The sequence below is a fragment of the Crinia signifera genome, chromosome 4 (assembly GCF_055691185.1).
Source record: "Crinia signifera chromosome 4, ASM5569118v1, whole genome shotgun sequence".
In the NCBI taxonomy this organism is placed as follows: Eukaryota; Metazoa; Chordata; class Amphibia; order Anura; family Myobatrachidae; genus Crinia; species Crinia signifera.
In genome coordinates, this window is record NC_139220.1 from 1,784,222 (window position 1) to 1,808,832 (window position 24,611).

At 51.6% G+C, this 24,611-nt stretch overlaps 2 protein-coding genes across 2 annotated transcripts in view; one reads left to right on the forward strand and one right to left on the reverse strand.

The window, feature by feature from the left end:
- The window catches only part of PIK3C2G (phosphatidylinositol-4-phosphate 3-kinase catalytic subunit type 2 gamma), a 154,169-nt gene extending 140,810 nt beyond the window's left edge, over positions 1-13,359 (forward strand). The window contains exons 22-25 of the mRNA XM_083180727.1: positions 813-870; positions 2,131-2,210; positions 4,111-4,236; positions 12,463-13,359. Of these exons, the coding sequence (XP_083036853.1) occupies positions 813-870; positions 2,131-2,210; positions 4,111-4,236; positions 12,463-12,603 (405 nt within the window). The 3' untranslated portion in view covers positions 12,604-13,359. The remainder of the gene's footprint in view (positions 1-812; positions 871-2,130; positions 2,211-4,110; positions 4,237-12,462) is intronic.
- Positions 13,360-18,757: 5,398 nt separating this feature from the next.
- PLCZ1 (phospholipase C zeta 1) overlaps positions 18,758-24,611 on the reverse strand; it is a 54,459-nt gene continuing 48,605 nt past the window's right edge. The window contains exons 9-11 of the mRNA XM_083179539.1: positions 22,172-22,304; positions 19,022-19,171; positions 18,758-18,865 (exon numbers count right to left, since the gene is read on the reverse strand). Of these exons, the coding sequence (XP_083035665.1) occupies positions 18,774-18,865; positions 19,022-19,171; positions 22,172-22,304 (375 nt within the window). The 3' untranslated portion in view covers positions 18,758-18,773. The remainder of the gene's footprint in view (positions 18,866-19,021; positions 19,172-22,171; positions 22,305-24,611) is intronic.

Sequence of the window (24,611 nt, forward strand, 5' to 3'; positions counted from 1 at the left end):
TGAGATCACACGGGTGTTATTACAGGCGTGTGAGATCGCACGGGTATTATTGCAGGGGTGTGAGATCGCACGGGTATTATTGCAGGGGTGTGAGATCACACGGGTGTTATTGCAGGGGTGTGAGATCGCACAAGTGTTATTGCAGGGGTGTGACATCGCACAGGTGTTATTGCAGGGGAGCGAGATCACACGGGTGTTATTACAAGGGTGTGAGATCGCACGGGTGTTATTACAGGGGTGTGAGATCGCACGGGTGTTATTACAGGGGTGTGAGATCGCACGGGTGTTATTACAGGGGTGTGAGATCGCACGGGTATTATTGCAGGGGTGTGAGATTGCACGGGTATTATTGCAGGGGTGTGAGATTGCACGGGTATTATTGCAGGGGTGTAAGATCGCACGGGTGCTATTACAGGGGTGTGAGATTGCACGTGTATATGTTTGGGGTGATTTTGTGTGTGTGTGTGGGGGGGGGGGGGTGCTGCCTATTTTGTCAGTCCCAACCACTAACCATGAGTGAAAGAAAAGTTTGTGAGTTAACATTCATATTCTCTGACAAATGGCCAATTGCAAATTCTGCTAGGGTATGTAGAGTTATGCGCACAACTGTATAATCTCAGTAGTGGCACCTCAGTGTTAGGGCATGTACTGATGTACTGTATGCGGGGGGGGGGGGGGGGGGGGAGGGGGAGGGTATCTGTGTATAAGTAACAGATTCACCAGTCATATGTGTGTCAGGCACCAGCCTATGGGACATTTGCTGATAAATGACTGTGACATCATCCTGACAATGGAACGTTCTGTTTCCGCAGAGTGGGAAACTTACTGACCCCAGAGGCGTCCGGGACGGGTACCCAGCGGGTGCAGCAGGTACGACACGGATGCATCTAACTAATATATGATCGTTTCCCCAGGACCCCTTTCCTCTATGGGCAGATGCCTGAAATCAGACGAGGCTGAAGTTGGCTACGTAATCGCAAAATACAGCTACTTATTCACAATGAGGAAATCTGGGACCTATGCCCCCTTTTTGCCCTATTTCTGCCCAAATCCTTGTTGGTCAAAAGAAAATGCAAGTTGGTCATATGTAAGTGACCCCCCTGTGCGGGTTTCCTGTGTCGTACTGTTTGACCAACGCTGTTTAACCCTTGCAGGACACCAGCTATTTATTCACAATGATGAATTTCTATGTCGCATTGACACAGGCAATATACAGTTGAGATTTGTTTCATGGATATTTTTTCGTTTGAACAATAATAATTTAATGATCCTGCTTCATTTCATTGGTTTAATACGAACATTTTCTGAATAAGAAGCCAACTTCAGCCTCGTTGAAATCGGAACGTTTACTGCAATTATATCGCACAAATTGGGCACTGCTGCCGGATATTAGCCGTATTATATGCCCCAGTTGTTCCTGGTAGATAGGTTATGGGGTAGGTGTTCAGCAGCGCAATGGACTACACACACACTACAACATACATAACTGACGTCGATTCTTCATTCTTAGCTAGATGTTGGATTGACGTAGATTTGTCCAAGTACAAGCAGCAATTCTTCCTCTCGCTCCTGCAGCCAGCGAATCGCCCAAGGAAAAAAGCTCAAAAAGGAATAAGGTCCATGGGCAATGTCCAACTATTGTAGCTATACCCCAGCAGGTACAGGCACAGTCTAGGACGGCAGAGGCACAGCATTGGTTACATAACTAGTGACACATATACAGTATGTCACATTGGTCAGAAGCGCAGGAATGTTGTCCTGGACTAGAGTAGTGCAATCATACGTGTGTGTATTCCTATAACGCTAGTGCTTCTGTCACACACACAGTGACACACGCACATACTGTAGTAAGCTGTAACATGTATAACACCAAGACTCGGGTAAATGTAGTAGGGTCCGGGTAACATTACCACGGAAGGTCCATGTATCCCGTTATTAGTTATAACACTAGGACAACTCAGAGTAATGTTACGCTGGGGCATTGAGGGGAACGGGGGCTATGACACTGATACTATTAGTAATAATGGTGGATGTTCTTGTAGCAGACACAACGGATTTGGTCACTGTATCATTTGTCAGATCATGTAGAATATGTCTTGTGTCATATACTGTAACTGTGTCTTATTGTAGTGTCGGAGCGAGGGGTCCAGCTGCACTGCTCATTCTCTCCCCCCATCTTCTCCGTTCTCCTAAAACACCTAAGAAATATTGTAAGTTCCATCATTTGTTGTGTCTAAAAGATTAACGGTCTATGCCCCCTCCATAGAATATAACCCTCTGTTCCTCCTTCTGCACTCTGCCACGCCCCCTCCTGCACTCTGCCACGCCCCTCCTGCACTCTGCCATGCCCCCTTCTGCACTCTGCTATGCCCCCTTTTGCACTCTGTCACTCCCCCTCCTGCACTCTCACTCTCCTTCCTGCACTCTAATGTTCCCTCTCTTGTGCTTTGCCACGCCCCCTACTGAACTCTAATATTCTCTCTCTTGCACTCTGCCACTCCTCCTCCTGCACTCTGTCACTTCCCCTCCTACACTCTGCCACTTCCTCTCCATCACTCTGTCACTCCCCCTCTATTCTGTCGTGCCCCTCCTGCACTCTGCCACACCCCCGCCTGCACTCTGCCACTCCCCTTCCTGCACTCTGTCACTTCCCACTCCTGCACTCTGCCACGCCCCCGCCTGCACTCTGCCACTTCCCCCTCCTGCACTCTGCCACTTCCCCCTCCTGCACTCTGTCACTTCCCCTCCTGCACTCTGTCACTTCCCCTTCCTGCACTCTGTCACTTCCCCTCCTGCACTCTGCCACTTCCCCTTCCTGCACTCTGCCACTTCCTCTCCATCACTCTGTCACTCCCCCTCTATTCTGTCGTGCCCCTCCTGCACTCTGCCACGCCCCCGCCTGCACTCTGCCACTCCCCTTCCTGCACTCTGTCACTTCCCACTCCTGCACTCTGCCACGCCCCCGCCTGCACTCTGCCACTTCCCCCTCCTGCACTCTGTCACTTCCCCTCCTGCACTCTGTCACTTCCCCTTCCTGCACTCTGTCACTTCCCCTCCTGCACTCTGCCACTTCCCCTCCTGCACTCTGCCACTTCCCCTTCCTGCACTCTGCCACTTCCTCTCCATCACTCTGTCACACCCCCTCTATTCTGTCGTGCCCCTCCTGCACTCTGCCACGCCCCCGCCTGCACTCTTCCACTCCCCTTCCTGCACTCTGTCACTTCCCACTCCTGCACTCTGCCATGCCCCCGCCTGCACTCTGATGTTCCCTGTCTAGCACTCTGCCACTCCCCCTCCTGCACTCTCACTCCCCCTCCTGCACTTACTCCCCTTCCTGCACTCTAATGTTCCCTCTCTTGCGCTCTGCCACATGCGCTAGAGCAGTGGTTCCCAACCTGGGGAACTAGTACCCCTGGGGGTACTCTGCAAACCAGTTGGGGGTACTTGAAAATAATATTGGTAATGGCGGACGATGAAAAGGTCTTTTGATGGCTGAAGAAGACCCATTGCCATGGAGACAAACCATGTTGTGTCAGATGCCTGACTAGCAATCCACTGGGAGCTTCCCATGCTGCCCTTAGACATCAGCAGTTATCTACCCAGCACTGACAAAGGTGGAGGATGCAGCTGCATTAATCCTACCGGTGTTGGCGGGAATCCTGGAGATAATACACAACCAGTGTCTAGACACAGAAGGGCATGATTCCTTGCTGTATACTACTCCTTAATATAAGGACATGCATAAGGATCCGCATACCGCTAAGTACTGTCCATATTTCAAAGTGAGAGGAGGGGGTACTTATCAACGAAAAGCCTAATTAAGGGGTACGGGAGAGAAAAAAGGTTGGGAACCACTGCGCTAGAGTCTCCTAGTTAGTGTTCAGAGACTACAGCGCTGCTGACTGGAGAGGCGGGGTCCCAGGAGAGGATTGCACACAGGCCTAGCCCCCCCCCCCCCCCACTCCCTAGGCAAAATCCGCAACAGGGGATCACTCAGTCAGGGTGTGGGATTTGTGCACGCACGCATATGTACACACGCACGCACCCATATGTACACACACACGGCACTGAATGTTTTACATACGTCTGATCTGATTTCTCTGTGTTCAGTACTTGCCAGATGGTTCCACCACCGTCGTCAGCGTCACCATCTGCGCCTACTCCGGGGCCTCCGAAATATCCAAACACAAAATAAAATCCCTTTCAAAGTCTCCAGCTCCCACCTTCAACAAGCTGGTAAGTGACACGGGTATAACGTCTATAATCGCACTGCGGGCTGATGGCACTATTGGCAATACACACATTAAGCAGGGTGTGGTTAGTGGGCACTCTTTGCTGTGTTACGAGCGCCCGGGTCTGGTTAGTGGGCACTCTTTGCTGTGTTACGAGCGCCCGGGTCTGGTTAGTGGGCACTCTTTGCTGTGTTATGAGCGCCCGGGTCTGGTTAGTGGGCACTCTTTGCTGTGTTATGAGCGCCTGGGTCTGGTTAGTGGGCACTCTTTGCTGTGTTATGAGCGCCTGGGTCTGGTTAGTGGGCACTCTTTGCTGTGTTATGGAGTGCCTGGGTCTGGTTAGTGGGCACTCTTTGCTGTGTTATGAGCACCCGGGTCTGGTTAGTGGGCACTCTTTGCTGTGTTATGGAGTGCCTGGGTCTGGTTAGCGGGCACTCTTTGCTGTGTTATGGAGTGCCTGGGTCTGGTTAGCGGGCACTCTTTGCTGTGTTATGAGCGCCCGGGTCTGGTTAGTGGGCACTCTTTGCTGTGTTATGGAGCGCCTGGGTCTGGTTAGCGGGCACTCTTTGCTGTGTTATGGAGTGCCTGGGTCTGGTTAGTGGGCACTCTTTGCTGTGTTATGAGCGCCTGGGTCTGGTTAGCGGGCACTCTTTGCTGTGTTATGGAGGGCCCGGGTCTGGTTAGTGGGCACTCTTTGCTGTGTTATGGAGGGCCCGGGTCTGGTTAGTGGGCACTCTTTGCTGTGTTACGAGTGCCCGGGTCTGGTTAGTGGGCACTCTTTGCTGTGTTATGAGCGCCTGGGTCTGGTTAGTGGGCACTCTTTGCTATGTTATGAGCGCCTGGGTCTGGTTAGTGGGCACTCTTCGCTTTGTTATGAGCGCCCGGGTCTGGTTAGTGGGCACTCTTTGCAGTGTTATGGAGTGCCTGGGTCTGATTAGTGGGCACTCTTTGCTGTGTTATGAGCGCCTGGGTGTGGTTAGTGGGCACTCTTTGCTGTGTTATGGAGTGCCTGGGTCTGATTAGTGGGCACTCTTTGCTGTGTTATGAGCGCCTGGGTCTGGTTAGTGGGCACTCTTCGCTTTGTTATGAGCGCCCGGGTCTGGTTAGTGGGCACTCTTTGCTGTGTTATGGAGTGCCTGGGTGTGGTTAGTGGGCACTCTTTGCTGTGTTATGGAGTGCCTGGGTCTGGTTAGTGGGCACTCTTTGCTGTGTTATGAGCGCCCGGGTCTGGTTAGTGGGCACTCTTTGCTGTGTTATGAGCGCCTGGATCTGGTTAGCGGGCACTCTTTGCTGTGTTATGAGCGCCTGGGTCTGGTTAGTGGGCACTCTTTGCTGTGTTATGAACGCCCGGGTCTGGTTAGTGGGCACTCTTTGCTGTGTTATGGAGTGCCTGGGTCTGATTAGTGGGCACTCTTTGCTGTGTTACGAGCGCCCGGGTCTGGTTAGTGGGCACTCTTTGCTGTGTTACGAGCGCCCGGGTCTGGTTAGTGGGCACTCTTTGCTGTGTTACGAGCGCCCGGGTCTGGTTAGTGGGCACTCTTTGCTGTGTTACGAGCGCCCGGGTCTGGTTAGCGGGCACTCTTTGCTGTGTTATGAGCGCCTGGGTCTGGTTAGTGGGCACTCTTTGCTGTGTTATGAGCGCCCGGGTCTGGTTAGTGGGCACTCTTTGCAGTGTTATGGAGTGCCTGGGTCTGATTAGTGGGCACTCTTTGCTGTGTTATGAGCGCCTGGGTGTGGTTAGTGGGCACTCTTTGCTGTGTTATGGAGTGCCTGGGTCTGATTAGTGGGCACTCTTTGCTGTGTTATGAGCGCCTGGGTCTGGTTAGTGGGCACTCTTCGCTTTGTTATGAGCGCCCGGGTCTGGTTAGTGGGCACTCTTTGCTGTGTTATGGAGTGCCTGGGTGTGGTTAGTGGGCACTCTTTGCTGTGTTATGGAGTGCCTGGGTCTGGTTAGTGGGCACTCTTTGCTGTGTTATGAGCGCCCGGGTCTGGTTAGTGGGCACTCTTTGCTGTGTTATGAGCGCCTGGATCTGGTTAGCGGGCACTCTTTGCTGTGTTATGAGCGCCTGGGTCTGGTTAGTGGGCACTCTTTGCTGTGTTATGAACGCCCGGGTCTGGTTAGTGGGCACTCTTTGCTGTGTTATGGAGTGCCTGGGTGTGGTTAGTGGGCACTCTTTGCTGTGTTACGAGCGCCCGGGTCTGGTTAGTGGGCACTCTTTGCTGTGTTACGAGCGCCCGGGTCTGGTTAGGGGGCACTCTTTGCTGTGTTACGAGCGCCCGGGTCTGGTTAGCGGGCACTCTTTGCTGTGTTATGAGCGCCCGGGTCTGGTTAGTGGGCACTCTTTGCTGTGTTATGAGCGCCTGGGTCTGATTAGTGGGCACTCTTTGCTGTGTTATGGAGTGCCTGGGTCTGATTAGTGGGCACTCTTTGCTGTGTTATGAGCGCCTGGGTCTGGTTAGTGGGCACTCTTCGCTTTTTTATGAGCGCCCGGGTCTGGTTAGTGGGCACTCTTTGCTGTGTTACGAGCGCCCGGGTCTGGTTAGTGGGCACTCTTTGCTGTGTTACGAGCGCCCGGGTCTGGTTAGCGGGCACTCTTTGCTGTGTTATGGAGTGCCTGGGTCTGATTAGTGGGCACTCTTTGCTGTGTTATGAGCGCCCGGGTCTGGTTAGTGGGCACTCTTCGCTTTGTTATGAGCGCCCGGGTCTGATTAGTGGGCACTCTTTGCTGTGTTATGGAGTGCCTGGGTCTGATTAGTGGGCACTCTTTGCTGTGTTATGAGTGCCCGGGTCTGGTTAGTGGGCACTCTTTGCTGTGTTATGGAGTGCCTGGGTCTGATTAGTGGGCACTCTTTGCTGTGTTATGAGCGCCTGGGTCTGGTTAGTGGGCACTCTTCGCTTTGTTATGAGCGCCCGGGTCTGGTTAGTGGGCACTCTTTGCTGTGTTACGAGCGCCCGGGTCTGGTTAGCGGGCACTCTTTGCTGTGTTATGGAGTGCCTGGGTCTGATTAGTGGGCACTCTTTGCTGTGTTATGGAGTGCCTGGGTCTGATTAGTGGGCACTCTTCGCTTTGTTATGAGCGCCCGGGTCTGGTTAGTGGGCACTCTTTGCTGTGTTATGGAGTGCCTGGGTCTGGTTAGTGGGCACTCTTCGCTTTGTTATGAGCGCCCGGGTCTGGTTAGTGGGCACTCTTTGCTGTGTTATGGAGTGCCTGGGTCTGGTTAGTGGGCACTCTTTGCTGTGTTATGGAGTGCCTGGGTGTGGTTAGTGGGCACTCTTCGCTTTGTTATGAGCGCCCGGGTCTGGTTAGTGGGCACTCTTTGCTGTGTTATGGAGTGCCTGGGTGTGGTTAGTGGGCACTCTTTGCTGTGTTATGAGCGCCCGGGTCTGGTTAGTGGGCACTCTTTGCTGTGTTATGAGCGCCCGGGTCTGGTTAGTGGGCACTCTTTGCTGTGTTACGAGCGCCCGGGTCTGGTTAGTGGGCACTCTTTGCTGTGTTACGAGCGCCCGGGTCTGGTTAGCGGGCACTCTTTGCTGTGTTATGAGTGCCCGGGTCTGGTTAGTGGACACTCTTTGCAGTGTTATGGAGTGCCTGGGTCTGATTAGTGGGCACTCTTCGCTTTGTTATGAGCGCCCGGGTCTGGTTAGTGGGCACTCTTTGCTGTGTTATGGAGTGCCTGGGTGTGGTTAGTGGGCACTCTTTGCTGTGTTATGGAGTGCCTGGGTCTGGTTAGTGGGCACTCTTTGCTGTGTTATGAGCGCCCGGGTCTGGTTAGTGGGCACTCTTTGCTGTGTTATGAGCGCCTGGATCTGGTTAGCGGGCACTCTTTGCTGTGTTATGAGCGCCTGGGTCTGGTTAGTGGGCACTCTTTGCTGTGTTACGAGCGCCCGGGTCTGGTTAGTGGGCACTCTTTGCTGTGTTACGAGCGCCCGGGTCTGGTTAGTGGGCACTCTTTGCTGTGTTACGAGCGCCCGGGTCTGGTTAGCGGGCACTCTTTGCTGTGTTATGAGCGCCCGGGTCTGGTTAGTGGGCACTCTTTGCTGTGTTATGGAGTGCCTGGGTCTGATTAGTGGGCACTCTTTGCTGTGTTATGAGTGCCTGGGTCTGATTAGTGGGCACTCTTTGCTGTGTTATGAGCGCCTGGGTCTGGTTAGTGGGCACTCTTCGCTTTGTTATGAGCGCCCGGGTCTGGTTAGTGGGCACTCTTTGCTGTGTTATGGAGTGCCTGGGTGTGGTTAGTGGGCACTCTTTGCTGTGTTATGGAGTGCCTGGGTCTGGTTAGTGGGCACTCTTTGCTGTGTTATGAGCGCCCGGGTCTGGTTAGTGGGCACTCTTTGCTGTGTTATGGAGTGCCTGGGTGTGGTTAGTGGGCACTCTTTGCTGTGTTATGGAGTGCCTGGGTCTGGTTAGTGGGCACTCTTTGCTGTGTTATGAGCGCCCGGGTCTGGTTAGTGGGCACTCTTTGCTGTGTTATGTGTGCCCGGGTCTGGTTAGTGGGCACTCTTTGCTGTGTTATGAGCGCCCGGGTCTGGTTAGTGGGCACTCTTTGCTGTGTTATGGAGTGCCTGGGTGTGGTTAGTGGGCACTCTTTGCTGTGTTATGGAGTGCCTGGGTCTGGTTAGTGGGCACTCTTTGCTGTGTTATGAGCGCCCGGGTCTGGTTAGTGGGCACTCTTTGCTGTGTTATGTGTGCCTGGGTCTGGTTAGTGGGCACTCTTTGCTGTGTTACGAGCGCACGGGTCTGGTTAGTGGGCACTCTTTGCTGTGTTATGAGCGCCCGGGTCTGGTTAGTGGGCACTCTTTGCTGTGTTATGTGTGCCCGGGTCTGGTTAGTGGGCACTCTTTGCTGTGTTATGGAGGTCCTGGGTCTGATTAGTGGGCACTCTTTGCTGTGTTATGAGCGCCCGGGTCTGGTTAGTGGGCACTCTTTGCTGTGTTATGAGCGCCCGGGTCTGGTTAGTGGGCACTCTTTGCTGTGTTATGAGCTCCCGGGTCTGGTTAGTGGGCACTCTTTGCTGTGTTATGGAGTGCCTGGGTGTGGTTAGTGGGCACTCTTTGCTGTGTTATGTGCGCCCGGGTCTGGTTAGTGGGCACTCTTTGCTGTGTTATGAGCTCCCGGGTCTGGTTAGTGGGCACTCTTTGCTGTGTTATGAGCGCCCGGGTCTGGTTAGTGGGCACTCTTTGCTGTGTTATGAGCTCCCGGGTCTGGTTAGTGGGCACTCTTTGCTGTGTTATGGAGTGCCTGGGTGTGGTTAGTGGGCACTCTTTGCTGTGTTATGTGCGCCCGGGTCTGGTTAGTGGGCACTCTTTGCTGTGTTATGAGCTCCCGGGTCTGGTTAGTGGGCACTCTTTGCTGTGTTATGAGCGCCTGGGAGGGAATAATAATAATAATAATAATAATGATATTTATATAGCACTTTTCTCCCAATAGGACTCAAAGTGCTTCACACATTGTCTTTACAGCTCGAAATACAAAACAAGCTTAACAGTAGATGTCAGTGAAATGCTTGAGTAAATAAGTATGTCTTTAGTCTATTTTTAAAGGATTCTATAGTGGGCGCTTCTCGCACTGTGCGAGGGAGAGAGTTCCACAGAGTTGGAGCAGCAAAGTTGAAAGCTCGACCCCCAGATGAATTCAGGGAGATTCTGGGTACTGTTAGTAGTCCTTCTTCAGTGGATCGTAGTAATCGAGTAGGACAGTAAGGGATCAGCAGCTGTTGCAGGTACCTTGGGCCCTGGTCATGTAGGGCCTTGAAAGTGAGTAAGCCAATCTTGAAAACAATTCGCCATTTTACAGGTAGCCAGTGAAGGGCGTAGAGAATGGGAGTTATGTGGCAGGAGCGGGGCTGGTTAGTTAATAGTCTGGCGGCTGCATTTTGTACCAGCTGCAAGCGGTGCAATTCTTTTGCTGGAAGACCCAGGTAGAGAGCATTGCAGTAGTCTAGTCGTGATGATATAAATGCATGTATGACTTTAGGAAGGTCTTCTGAGGGAATTAAATGCTTGATTCTGGCTATGTTGGAATGAGCAGCGGTGGGCATTAGGAGGAATCTGATGTAAGTAGTGAGTACGTTATAGTACGTAATAGTACAGTGTAGTACGTTATAGTACAGTGTAGTACGTTATAGTACAGTGTAGTACATTATAGTACAGTGTAGTACACTATAGTACAGTATAGTACAGTGTAGTACAGTGTAGTACGTTATAGTACAGTGTAGTACGTTATAGTACATTATAGTACAGTGTAGTACGTTATAGTATAGTACAGTATAGTACGTTATAGTACAGTGTAGTACGTTATAGTACAGTGTAGTATATAGTACGTTATAGTACAGTGTAGTACGTTATAGTACATTATAGTACAGTGTAGTATGTTATAGTACAGTGTAGTCCGTTATAGTACAGTGTAGTACATTATAGTAGGTTAAAGTACAGTGTAGTACGTTATAGTACAGTGTAGTACATTATAGGACAGTATAATATGTTATAGTACAGTATAGTACAGTGTAGTACGTTATAGTACAGTGTAGTGCGTTATAGTACGTTATAGTACAGTGTAGTACGTTATAGTACAGTATAGTACAGTGTAGTACGTTATGGTATAGTACAGTATAGTACGTTATAGTACAGTGTAGTACGGTATAGTACAGTATAGTACAGTATAGTACGTTATAGAAGTGTAGTACGTTATAGTACAGTATAGTACAGTATAGTACGTTATAGTACAGTATAGTACGTTATAGTACGTTATAGTACAGTATAGTACGTTATAGTACAGTATAGTACAGTGTAGTACGTTATAGTACAGTATAGTACGTTATAGTATGTTGTAGTACAGTATAGTACAGTGTAGTACGTTATAGTACGTTATAGTACAGTATAGTACGTTATAGTACGTTGTAGTACAGTATAGTACAGTATAGTACGTTATAGTACAGTATAGTACAGTGTAGTACAGTATAGTACGTTATAGTACGTTATAGTACAGTATAGTACAGTATAGTACGTTATAGTACAGTATAGTACAGTGCAGTACAGTATAGTACGTTATAGTACAGTGTAGTACGGTATAGTACAGTATAGTACAGTATAGTACGTTATAGTAGTGTAGTACGTTATAGTACAGTATAGTACAGTATAGTACAGTATAGTACGGTATAGTATAGTACAGTATAGTACGTTATAGTACAGTATAGTACGTTATAGTACAGTGTAGTACGTTGTAGTACGTTATAGTACAGTATAGTACGTTGTAGTACAGTATAGTACAGTATAGTACATTATAGTACGTTGTAGTACAGTATAGTACAGTGTAGTACATTATAGTACAGTGTAGTACAGTATAGTACAGTATAGTATGTTATAGTACAGTGTAGTACAGTATAGTACGTTATAGTACAGTGCAGTACGTTGTAGTACAGTATAGTACGTTATAGTACAGTATAGTACGTTGTAGTACAGTGCAGTACGTTGTAGTACAGTATAGTACGTTATAGTACGTTGTAGTACAGTATAGTACAGTATAGTACATTATAGTACGTTGTAGTACAGTGTAGTACAGTATAGTACAGTGTAGTACAGTATAGTACAGTATAGTACAGTGTAGTACAGTATAGTACAGTATAGTACAGTGTAGTACAGTTTAGTACAGCATAGTACGTTATAGTACAGTGCAGTACGTTGTAGTACAGTATAGTACGTTATAGTACAGTATAGTACGTTGTAGTACAGTATAGTACAGTGTAGTACATTATAGTACAGTGTAGTACAGTATAGTACAGTATAGTACGTTATAGTACAGTGTAGTACAGTATAGTACGTTGTAGTACAGTGCAGTACGTTGTAGTACAGTATAGTACGTTATAGTACAGTATAGTACAGTGTAGTACAGTATAGTACGTTATAGTACAGTGTAGTACGTTATAGTACGTTGTAGTACAGTATAGTACAGTATAGTACATTATAGTACGTTGTAGTACAGTATAGTACAGTATAGTACAGTATAGTATGTTATAGTACAGTGTAGTACAGTTTAGTACAGTATAGTACGTTATAGTACAGTGCAGTACGTTGTAGTACAGTATAGTACGTTATAGTACAGTATAGTACGTTGTAGTACAGTGTAGTACAGTGTAGTACGTTATAGTACAGTATAGTACGTTATAGTACAGTATAAGTATACACTGCAGCATGTGACATACTGTATATACTGTATGTGATATATATTCACAGGTGGAGTTCTCCGTATCACAGCTGGAGGGTTACAGATTACAGATCATTGTGGAGAGTAAAGGAATCTTTTTGGGGTCCCTGAGCATCCACCTGAACACTGTCCCATTGGAGAGAGACATCTGGTATCATCTAATCGGCTGAATCGATAAATCTCCATTAGTGACCTCTGACCCCAGGTCTCCGTCCTGCACATCTGTTCTAGAATTCAGGGCCCAGTGGAACCCAAAACCAGCTCCTATTCCTGCCCTTCCTGGATCGGGGTGTCAGAACCTCGGGGCTCCCCCACTACACTGAGACATTAGGGGGTTATTCAGACCTGATCACTTCAGGGCCATACGATCAGATGGCCACCACCCAGACAGAATTAAATCCTGCCCTGCAATTAGCAGCAAATGCGTTTGCAGTTATTCACCATGTAATGATTCCCCAGTGTGTGTGCAGTGTGTGCGTAGCCCAGGACTTACTGTGATAGAATCAGGCTGATCGGGGGCGGAGCTGACATCACATGACTTCCCCTCACACACCTGGCCACGCCTGTGTATTACCTGACACTCCCAGATAACAGCTGCTCACCATGTAATGATTCCCCAGTGTGTGCAGTCTGTGCGTAGCCCAGGACTTACTCAGCGGCTGTGATACAATCAGGCTGATCGGGGGCGGAGCTGACATCACATGACTTCCCCTCACACACCTGGCCACGCCTGTGTATTACCTGACACCCCCAGATAACAGCCGCTCACCATGTAATGATTCCCCAGTGTGTGCAGTGTGTGCGTAGCCCAGGACTTACTCAGCGGCTGCTATAGAATCAGGCTGATCGGGGGCGGAGATGGCGTCACATGACTTCCCCTCACACACCTGGCCACGCCTGCGTATTACCTGACACTCCCAGATAACAGCCGCTCACCATGTAATGATTTCCCAGTGTGTGCAGTCTGTGTGTAGCCCAGGACTTACTCAGCGGCTGTGATAGAATCAGGCTGATCGGGGGCGGAGCTGACATCACATGACTTCCCCTCACACACCTGGCCACGCCTGCGTATTCCCTGACACTCCCAGATAACAGCCGCTCACCATGTAATGATTCCCAGTGTGTGCAGTCTGTGTGTAGCCCAGGAATTACTCAGCGGCTGCGATAGAATCAGGCTGATCGGGGGCGGAGCTGATGTCACATGACTTCCCCTCACACACCTGGCCACACCTGCATTATCCCTGACACTCCCAGATAACAGCCGCTCCCCATGTAATGATTCCCCAGTGTGTGCAGTGTGTGTGTAGCCCAGGACTTACTCAGCGGCTGTGATATAATCAGGCTGATCGGGGGCGGAGCTGACATCACATGACTTCCCCTCACACACCTGGCCACGCCTGCGTATTACCTGACACTCCCAGATAACAGCCACTCACCATGTAATGATTCCCCAGTGTGTGCAGTGTGTGTGTAGCCCAGGACTTACTCAGCGGCTGTGATAGGATCAGGCTGATCAGGGGCGGAGCTGACATCACATGACTTCCCCTCACACACCTGGCCACACCTGCGTATTCCCTGACACTCCCAGATAACAGCCGCTCACCATGTAATGATTCCCCAGTGTGTGCAGTCTGTGTGTAGCCCAGGACTTACTCAGCGGCTGTGATAGACTCAGGCTGATCGGGGGCGGAGCTGATGTCACATGACTTCCCCTCACACACCTGGCCACACCTGCGTATTACCTGACACTCCCAGATAACAGCCGCTCACCATGTAATGATTCCCAGTGTGTGCAGTGTGTGCGTAGCCCAGGACTTACACAGCGGCTGTGATAGAATCAGGCTGATCGGGGGCGGAGCTGATGTCACATGACTTCCCCTCACACACCTGGCCACACCTGCATTATCCCTGACACTCCCAGATAACAGCCGCTCCCCATGTAATGATTCCCCAGTGTGTGCAGTCTGTGCGTAGCCCAGGACTTACTCAGCGGCTGTGATAGAATCAGGCTGATCGGGGGCGGAGCTGACATCACATGACTTCCCCTCACACACCTGGCCACGCCTGCGTATTACCTGACACTCCCAGATAACAGCCGCTCACCATGTAATGATTCCCCAGTGTGTGCAGTGTGTGTGTAGCCCAGGACTTACTCAGCGGCTGTGATAGGATCAGGCTGATCAGGGGCGGAGCTGACATCACATGACTTCCCCTCACACACCTGGCCACACCTGCGTATTACCTGACACTCCCAGATAACAGCCGCTCACCATGTAATGATTCCCCAGTGTGTGCAGTCTGTGCGTAGCCCAGGACTTACTCAGCGGCTGTGATAGAATCAGGCTGATCGGGGGCGGAGCTGACATCACATGACTTCCCCTCACACACCTGGCCACGCCTGCGTATTACCTGACACTCCCAGATAACAGCCGCTCACCATGTAATGATTCCCCAGTGTGTGCAGTGTGTGCGTAGTCCAGGACTTACTCAGTGGCTGTGATAGAATCAGGCTGATCGGGGGCGGAGCTGATGTCACATGACTTCCCCCTCACAAACCTGAGCATACCTTCATTATCCCTGCCACGCCCAGGAAAGGTACATTTACAGCCCCCAGATGCCGGCCTCCTATCAGTCACCTTGCATACAGCCAGCAATAAAAACGTAGCAGGATTATATCACAGGACAGCCCTACGCATGTGTGCTACAAACTGTTAACATGCGCAGTCTATGGATAACAGCCTGGCCTGTGAATTCACAGCCGTGCGCTCAGGTCTGAATAGCCCCCATTGTACGGACAATTGGAACATCACAAAATCTATGCAGCTTACGGAGGACAGATGGTACCTGTGGGTTAGGACCAGGTCCCTCAGCTCAGAAAGCATTTTATCCGTCCCAGGCCGCAGTTGTGGATCTTACAAAAGATATTTATTTATTTATTTAATGATTTTAGCACGGAGGAGACGTCGCCAGCAGCGTGGAGCGAATTGTGGTCACTACGGTAATTAGGAAACTGTCCCAAATCCCTGTTCCGTCACCTGTCATTATCTGGGTGCCGCGTTGCCGTTATTTGTGCGATTTATGTCACATCTGTAGCCGCAAACAATAAACAACGTATGATTGGTTCTCACCCAGCGGTCACGTGATTTATTGTAGAGCGAGGACGCAGTCAGGAATATGCAGAATTGCGCTGTGTGTGTGGCAGTGGTAAACAGCGGCTGCGGGTACTACTAAGGCTGGCATGTCCTCACGCCGTGGACTGTCTGTATTACAGTGTCCTGAGAGTGAGGGGACACCGGGACTGTCTGTATTACACGTGTCCTGAGAGTGAGGGGACACGGGACTGTCTGTATTACACGTGTCCTGAGAGTGAGGGGACACGGGACTGTCTGTATTACACGTGTCCTGAGAGTGAGGGGACGCCGGGACTGTCTGTATTACACGTGTCCTGAGAGTGAGGGGACACCGGGACTGTCTGTAGTACATGTGTCCTGAGAGTGAGGGGACGCCGGGACTGTCTGTATTACACGTGTCCTGAGAGTGAGGGGACACCAGGACTGTCTGTATTACACGTGTCCTGAGAGTGAGGGGACACCGGGACTGTCTGTAGTACATGTGTCCTGAGAGTGAGGGGACGCCGGGACTGTCTGTATTACACGTGTCCTGAGAGTGAGGGGACACCGGGACTGTCTGTATCACACGTATCCTGAGAGTGAGGGGAAGCCGGGACTGTCTGTATTACACGTGTCCTGAGAGTGAGGGGATGCCGGGACTGTCTGTATCACACGTATCCTGAGAGTGAGGGGACACCGGGACTGTCTGTATCACACGTATCCTGAGAGCGAGGGGACGCCGGGACTGTCTGTATTACACGTGTCCTGAGAGTGAGGGGACACCGGGACTGTCTGTATCACACGTATCCTGAGAGTGAGGGGAAGCCGGGACTGTCTGTATTACACGTGTCCTGAGAGTGAGGGGATGCCGGGACTGTCTGTATCACACGTATCCTGAGAGTGAGGGGACGCCGGGACTGTCTGTATTACACGTGTCCTGAGAGTGAGGGGACGCCGGGACTGTCTGTATTACACGTGTCCTGAGAGTGAGGGGAGGCCGGGACTGTCTGTATTACACGTGTCCTGAGAGTGAGGGGAGGCCGGGACTGTCTGTATTACACGTGTCCTGAGAGTGAGGGGACGCAGGGACTGTCTGTATTACATGTGTCCTGAGAGCGAGGGGACACCGGGACTGTCTGTATTACATGCGTCCTGAGAGTGAGGGGAAGCCGGGACTGTCTGTATTACACGTGTCCTGAGAGCGAGGGGACACCGGGACTGTCTGTATTACATGCGTCCTGAGAGCGAGGGGACGCCGGGACTGTCTGTATTACACGTGTCCTGAGAGTGAGGGGAAGCCGGGACTGTCTGTATTACACGTGTCCTGAGAGTGAGGGGACGCCGGGACTGTCTGTATTACACGTGTCCTGAGAGTGAGGGGACATCGGGATTGTCTGTATCACACGTATCCTGAGAGTGAGGGGAAGCCGGGACTGTCTGTATTACACGTGTCCTGAGAGCGAGGGGACGCCGGGACTGTCTGTATTACACGTGTCCTTAGAGCAAGGGGACGCCGGGACTGTCTGTATTACACGTGTCCTGAGAGTGAGGGGACGCCGGGACTGTCTGTATTACACGTGTCCTGAGAGTGAGGGGACGCCGGGACTGTCTGTATTACATGTGTCCTAAGAGTGAGGGGACACCGGGACTGTCTGTATTACACGTGTCCTGAGAGTGAGGGGACGCCGGGACTGTCTGTATTACACGTGTCCTGAGAGTGAGGGGACTCCGGGACTGTCTGTATTACACGTGTCCTGAGAGTGAGGGGACGCCGGGACTGTCTGTATTACACGTGTCCTGAGAGTGAGGGGACGCCGGGACTGTCTGTATTACACGTGTCCTTAGAGCGAGGGGACGCCGGGACTGTCTGTATTACACGTGTCCTGAGAGTGAGGGGACACGGGACTGTCTGTATTACACGTGTCCTGAGAGTGAGGGGACGCCGGGACTGTCTGTATTACACGTGTCCTGAGAGTGAGGGGACACCGGGACTGTCTGTATTACACGTGTCCTGAGAGTGAGGGGACGCCGGGACTGTCTGTATTACACGTGTCCTGAGAGAGAGGGGACACCGGGACTGTCTGTATTACACGTGTCCTGAGAGTGAGGGGACCCCGGGACTGTCTGTATTACACGTGTCCTGAGAGTGAGGGGACGCCGGGACTGTCTGTATTACACGTGTCCTGAGAGTGAGGGGACGCCGGGACTGTCTGTATTACACGTGTCCTGAGAGTGAGGGGACGCCGGGACTGTCTGTATTACACGTGTCCTGAGAGTGAGGGGACGCCGGGACTGTCTGTATTACACGTGTCCTGAGAGTGAGGGGACGCCGGGACTGTCTGTATTACATGTGTCCTGAGAGTGAGGGGACGCCGGGACTGTCTATATCACACGTGTCCTGAGAGTGAGGGGACGCCGGGACTGTCTGTATTACACATGTCCTGAGAGTGAGGGGATCCCGGGACTGTCTATATCACACGTGTCCTGAGAGTGAGGGGACGCCGGGACTGTCTGTATTACACATGTCCTGAGAGTGAGGGGACTCCTGGACTGTCTGTATTACACGTGTCCTGAGAGTGAGGGGACGCCGGGACTGTCTGTATTACACGTGTCCTGAGAGTGAGGGGACGCCGGGACTGTCTGTATTACACGTGTCCTGAGAGTGAGGGGACGCCGGGACTGTCTGTATTACACGTGTCCTGAGAGCGAGGGGACGCCGGGACTGTCTGTATTACACGTGTCCTGAGAGTGAGGGGACGCCGGGACTGTCTGTATTACATGTGTCCTGAGAGTGAGGGGACGCCGGGACTGTCTGTATTACACGTGTCCTGACAGTGAGGGGACACCGGGACGGTCTGTATTACACGTGTCCTGAGAGTGAGGGGACGCCGGGACTGTCTGTATTACACGTGTCCTGAGAGTGAGGGGACGCCGGGACTGTCTGTATTACACGTGTCCTGAGAGTGAGGGGACGCCGGGACTGTCTGTATTACACGTGTCCTGAGAGTGAGGGGACGCCGGGACTGTCTGTATTACACGTGTCCTGAGAGTGAGGGGACGCCGGGACTGTCTGTATTACACGTGATACTGCTCCCTGGGGGGTGTTTGTCCTCCCTGAGGTCACCTTAGGACACCTGTGTTACGGTGTGACAGGTGTACCGGCCCAGCCACACTACCCACCTATAGTATTTAATGAATAAACAGCACAGAAGGATCCGGTGGCTGCTGGTTTATTGTGAACCGTTGAACCAGATGTGCAGGAACAGAGAGGCTGGAGCGATGCTCTGACCATGCTTGTTCAGTAGGGGGACATGACGATATCCTGCAAATAAAGCACCAGCGTAATTATATGAGTCGCAGATGCTGTCAGGTGACTCCAGTAGGGTGCGGTCTGCACTGTGCCATGATCTCATTGGACAGTGCTGCAGACACCTTTAAGCACCCTAGAAATAAGAGCTAATAATAATACAATCGTTACCTCTGTTAATGCTGCCCAATGGGAGCGTGGACTGTCCCAGGAATTCATTGGAAATGAGCGTCAGTTGGTCCTGGACACAGAACCTCAGCAGCGCCAGCTCCGGCACCTGGACTGAGAATGTGAACGTCTGGTTCCACTGAGGGTTAAAGGCTGGACAGAGACACATGTGGCGTTAGCATGTACATACCGCATTAATATCCGCATTGGTTATCTATGTAATATTTAGATTATTTGCACTTCTAGTCCCTAACAAGGAAATGTTGCACCAATTCCATATAGTTATTGCTTCTGGAGAGAAGAAAGAACTGGCTGGAGAGTCACTGTGGGGTTATAGGCAGAAAGGGCTGACTGGAGAGTCACTGAGCATCTGGAGAGATGAAAGAACTGGCTGGAGAGACTGTGGGACTGTGACAGAATGGGGTTGGCTGGAGAGTCACTGAGCATCTGGAGAGATGAAAGAACAGTCTGGAGAGACTGTGGGACTGTGACAGAATGGGGTTGGCTGGAGAGTCACTGAGCATCTGGAGAGATGAAAGAACAGTCTGGAGAAACTGTGGGACTGTGACAGAATGGGGTTGGCTGGAGAGTCACTGAGCATCTGGAGAGATGAAAGAACTGGCTGGAGAGACTGTGGGGTTGTAGACAAAATGGGGTTGGCTGGAGAGTCACTGAGCATCTGGAGATATGAAAGAACTGGTTGGAGAGACTGGGGCTGTAGACAGAATAGAGTTGGCTGGAGAGTCACTGAGCATCTGGAGAGACAAAAGAGAACTGGCTAAAGAGTCACTGTGGGGCTGTAGACAGCAGGGGGCTGGCTGGAGAGTCACTGAGCATCTGGAGAGATGAAAGAACTGGCTGGAGAGACTGTGGGGTTGTAGACAAAATGGGGTTGGCTGGAGAGTCACTAAGCATCTGGAGATGAAAGAACTGGCTGGAGAGACTGTGGGGCTGTAGACAGAATGGGGCTGGCTGGTGAGTCACTGTGAATCTGGAGAGATGAAAGAAGTGGCTGGAGAGACTGTGGGGATGCAGACAGAATGGGGTTGGCTGGAGAGTCACTGAGCATCTGGAGAGATGAAAGAACTGGCTGGAGAGACTGTGGGGCTGTAGACAGAATGTGGTTGGCTGGAGAGTCACTAAGTATCTGGAGAGATGAAAGAACTGGCTGGAGAGACTGTGGGGTTGTAGACAAAATGGGGTTGGCTGGAGAGTCACTGAGCATCTGGAGATATGAAAGAACTGGTTGGAGAGACTGGGGCTGTAGACAGAATAGAGTTGGCTGGAGAGTCACTGAGCATCTGGAGAGACAAAAGAGAACTGGCTAAAGAGTCACTGTGGGGCTGTAGACAGCAGGGGGCTGGCTGGAGAGTCACTGAGCATCTGGAGAGATGAAAGAACTGGCTGGAGAGACTGTGGGGTTGTAGACAAAATGGGGTTGGCTGGAGAGTCACTAAGCATCTGGAGATGAAAGAACTGGCTGGAGAGACTGTGGGGCTGTAGACAGAATGGGGCTGGCTGGTGAGTCACTGTGAATCTGGAGAGATGAAAGAAGTGGCTGGAGAGACTGTGGGGATGCAGACAGAATGGGGTTGGCTGGAGAGTCACTGAGCATCTGGAGAGATGAAAGAACTGGCTGGAGAGACTGTGGGGCTGTAGACAGAATGTGGTTGGCTGGAGAGTCACTAAGTATCTGGAGAGATGAAAGAACTGGCTGGAGAGACTGTGGGGTTGTAGACAAAATGGGGTTGGCTGGAGAGTCACTGAGCATCTGGAGTGATGAAAGAACTGGCTGGAGAGACTGTGGGGCTGTAGACAGAATAGGGTTGGCTGGAGAGTCACTGAGCATCTGGAGAGATGAAAAAACTGGCTGGAGAGACTGTGGGGTTGTAGACAAAATGGGGTTGGCTGGAGAGTCACTGAGCATCTGGAGTGATGAAAGAACTGGCTGGAGTCACTGTGGGGCTGTAGACAGAAGGGGGCTGGCTGGAGAGTCACTAAGCATCTGGAGAGATGAAAGAACTGGCTAGAGAGACTGTGGGGCTGTAGACAGAATGGGGTTGGCTGGAGAGTCACTGAGCATCTGGAGAGATGAAAAAACTGGCTGGAGAGACTGTGGGGTTGTAGACAAAATGGGGTTGGCTGGAGAGTCACTGAGCATCTGGAGTGATGAAAGAACTGGCTGGAGAGACTGTGGGGCTGTAGACAGAATAGGGTTTTCTGGAGAGTCACTGAGCATCTGGAGAGACAAAAGAGAACTGGCTAAAGAGTCACTGTGGGGCTGTAGACAGAAGGGGGCTGGCTGGAGAGTCACTGAGCATCTGGAGAGATGAAAGAACTGGCTGGAGAGACTGGGGTTGTAGACAGAATGGGGCTGGCTGGTGAGTCACTGAGAATCTGGAGCGATGAAAGAACTGGCTGGAGAGACTGTGGGGCTGTAGACAGAATGGGGCTGGCTGGTGAGTCACTGTGAATCTGGAGAGATTAAAGAACTGTCTGGAGAGACTGTGGGGATGCAGACAGAATGGGGCTGGCTGGTGAGTCACTGAGCATCTGGAGATATGAAAGAACTGTCTGGAGAGACTGTGGGGTTGTAGACAGAATGGGGCTGGCTGGTGAGTCACTGAGAATCTGGAGCGATGAAAGAACTGGCTGGAGAGACTGTGGGGCTGTAGACAGAATGGGGCTGGCTGGTGAGTCACTGTGAATCTGGAGAGATGAAAGAACTGGCTGGAGAGACTGGGGCTGTAGACAGAATAGGGTTGGCTGGAGAGTCACTGAGCATCTGGAGAGATGAAAGAACTGGCTGGAGAGACTGTGAGGCTGCAGACAGAATGGGGTTGTCTGGAGAGTCACTGAGCATCTGGAGAGATGAAAGAACTGGCTGGAGAGACTGTGAGGCTGCAGACAGAATGGGGTTGGCTGGAGAGTCACTGAGCATCTGGAGAGATGAAAGAACTGGCTGGAGAGACTGGGGCTGTAGACAGAATGGGGTGGGCTGGGTAGACTTGGGGTATAGTCTATTTCACCTGGTGTGAACTTATGCACTGTGAATACAGATGCTGATCTGTGGGGTATCCCCAAGTTACTGGACATTGGGCATGGTAAGGGTTGTGGCCATACATTTGGCAGATGCCCTGAGGTCGTACTGACCGTTATTTTTCCTGACTTGTGTCTGTTTACTGCACTCATCCCCCGGAACCCCATATATCTGCAGGATGACTATGGGGTCGGCTGAGTTGCTTGTAGATAAACTGTTTGGAGGTAGGAGAAATCCGCTGATCACCTGGAAAACATCAACGTACCTGTGAGAGCTCTGGAGGATCTGTCCCTAAACCCTGGGTGACCATATCGCTTTATTGCATCACCTTCATTATGTCAGATAATGACATGACCCATGGACCAGGCTGAGAGGTTATACAGAGGGAGCAGGGAAGAAACCCCACCATAATGTCGTCATTTATTGGTGGCTGTGTGGCAGGAAATGTGAGGTAAGGTTGTATAATCTGCGCACCTGTACCTGAGTAGCCCCGCCCCCTATATGACCAGGTCACACCTGTACCTGAGTAGCCCTGCCCCCTATCTGCCCAGGTCACACCAGTACCTGAGTATCCCTGCCCCTATATGCCCAGGACACACCTGTACCCGAGAATCCCTGCTACCTATATGCCCAGGACGCACCTGTACCTGAGTAGCCCCGCCCCTATCTGCCCAGGTCACACCTGTACCTGAGTAACCCTGCCCAGGACACACCTGTACCTGAGTATCCCTGCCCCCTATCTGCCCAGGGCACGCCAGTACCCGAGTATCCCTGCCCCCTATCTGCCCAGGACACACCTGTACCTGAGTAACCCTGCCCAGGACACACCTGTACCTGAGTATCCCTGCCCCCTATCTGCCCAGGGCACGCCAGTACCCGAGTATCCCTGCCCCCTATCTGCCCAGGACACACCTGTACCTGAGTAGCCCCGCTCCCTATCTGCCCAGGGCACACCAGTACCCGAGTATCCCTGCCCCCTATCTGCCCAGGTCACACCTGTACCTGAGTAGTCCCGCCCCCTATCTGCCCAGGGCACACCTGTACCCGAGTATCCCTGCCCCCTATCTGCCCAGGACACACCTGTACCTGAGTAGCCCCGCCCCCTATCTGCCCAGGGCACACCTGTACCTGAGTAGCCCTGCCCCCTATCTGCCCAGGTCACACCTGTACCTGAGTAGTCCCGCCCCCTATCTGCCCAGGTCACACCTGTACCTGAGTAGCCCTGCCCCCTACCTGCCCAGGGCACACCTGTACCCGAGTAGCCCTTCCCCCTATCTGCCCAGGACACACCTGTACCTGAGTAGCCCTTCCCTCTATCTGCCCAGGACACACCTGTACCTGAGTAGCCCCTCCCCCTATCTGCCCATGTCACACCTGTACCTGAGTAGCCCCGCCCCTTATATGCCCAGGGCACACCTGTACCTGAGTAGCCCTGCCCCTTATATGCCCAGGGCACACCTGTACCTGAGTAGCCCCTCCCCCTATCTGCCCATGTCACACCTGTACCTGAGTAGCCCCGCCCCTTATATGCCCAGGGCACACCTGTACCTGAGTAGCCCTGCCCCTTATATGCCCAGGGCACACCTGTACCTGAGTAGCCCCTCCCCCTATCTGCCCATGTCACACCTGTACCTGAGTAGCCCCGCCCCTTATATGCCCAGGGCACACCTGTACCTGAGTAGCCCTTCCCCCTATCTGCCCAGGACACACCTGTAGCCCTTCCCCCTATCTTCCCAGGACACACCTGTACCTGTGTAGCCCCTCCCCCTATCTGCCCATGTCACACCTGTACCTGAGTAGCCCTGCCCCTTATATGCCCAGGTCACACCTGTACCTGAGTAGCCCCGCCCCCTATATGCCCAGGGCACACCTATGCTCCTTATCCTACAAGCTGTGCCATCCTTATGCATTCTCCTTTCTCACTCATTAATGGCATAACCTGCTTGGTCACTTGAATGTTGGGTGGTACAGTATGTGAGGTAATGACTGGCACCCTCCTCAGGGAGGACAGATGTAACATCACATATTACTATACCATCTGTCATCAGCACCTGCCCACTGAGGCATCGGCTACCATAGACATAGCCTCCAGTACGCATAGCCTCCCATAGACATAGCCTCCAGTACACATAGCATCCCATAGACATAGCCTCCAGTACACATAGCATCCCATAGACATAGCCTCCAGTACACATAGCATCCCATAGACATAGCCTCCAGTACACATAGCATTCCATAGACATAGCATCCCATAGACATTGCCTCCAGTACACATAGCCTCCCGTACACATAGCATCCCATAGACATAGCCTCCCGTACACATAGCATCCCATAGACATAGCCTCCAGTACACATAGCATCCCATAGACATAGCCTTCCGTACACATAGCATCCCATAGACATAGCCTCCTGTACACATAGCCTCCCATAGACAAAGCCTCCTGTACACATAGCCTCCCATAGACCTAGTATCCTGTACACATAGCCTCCCATACACAAAGTCTCCAGTACACATAGCCTCCCATAGACATAGCCTCCTGTTCACATATCCTC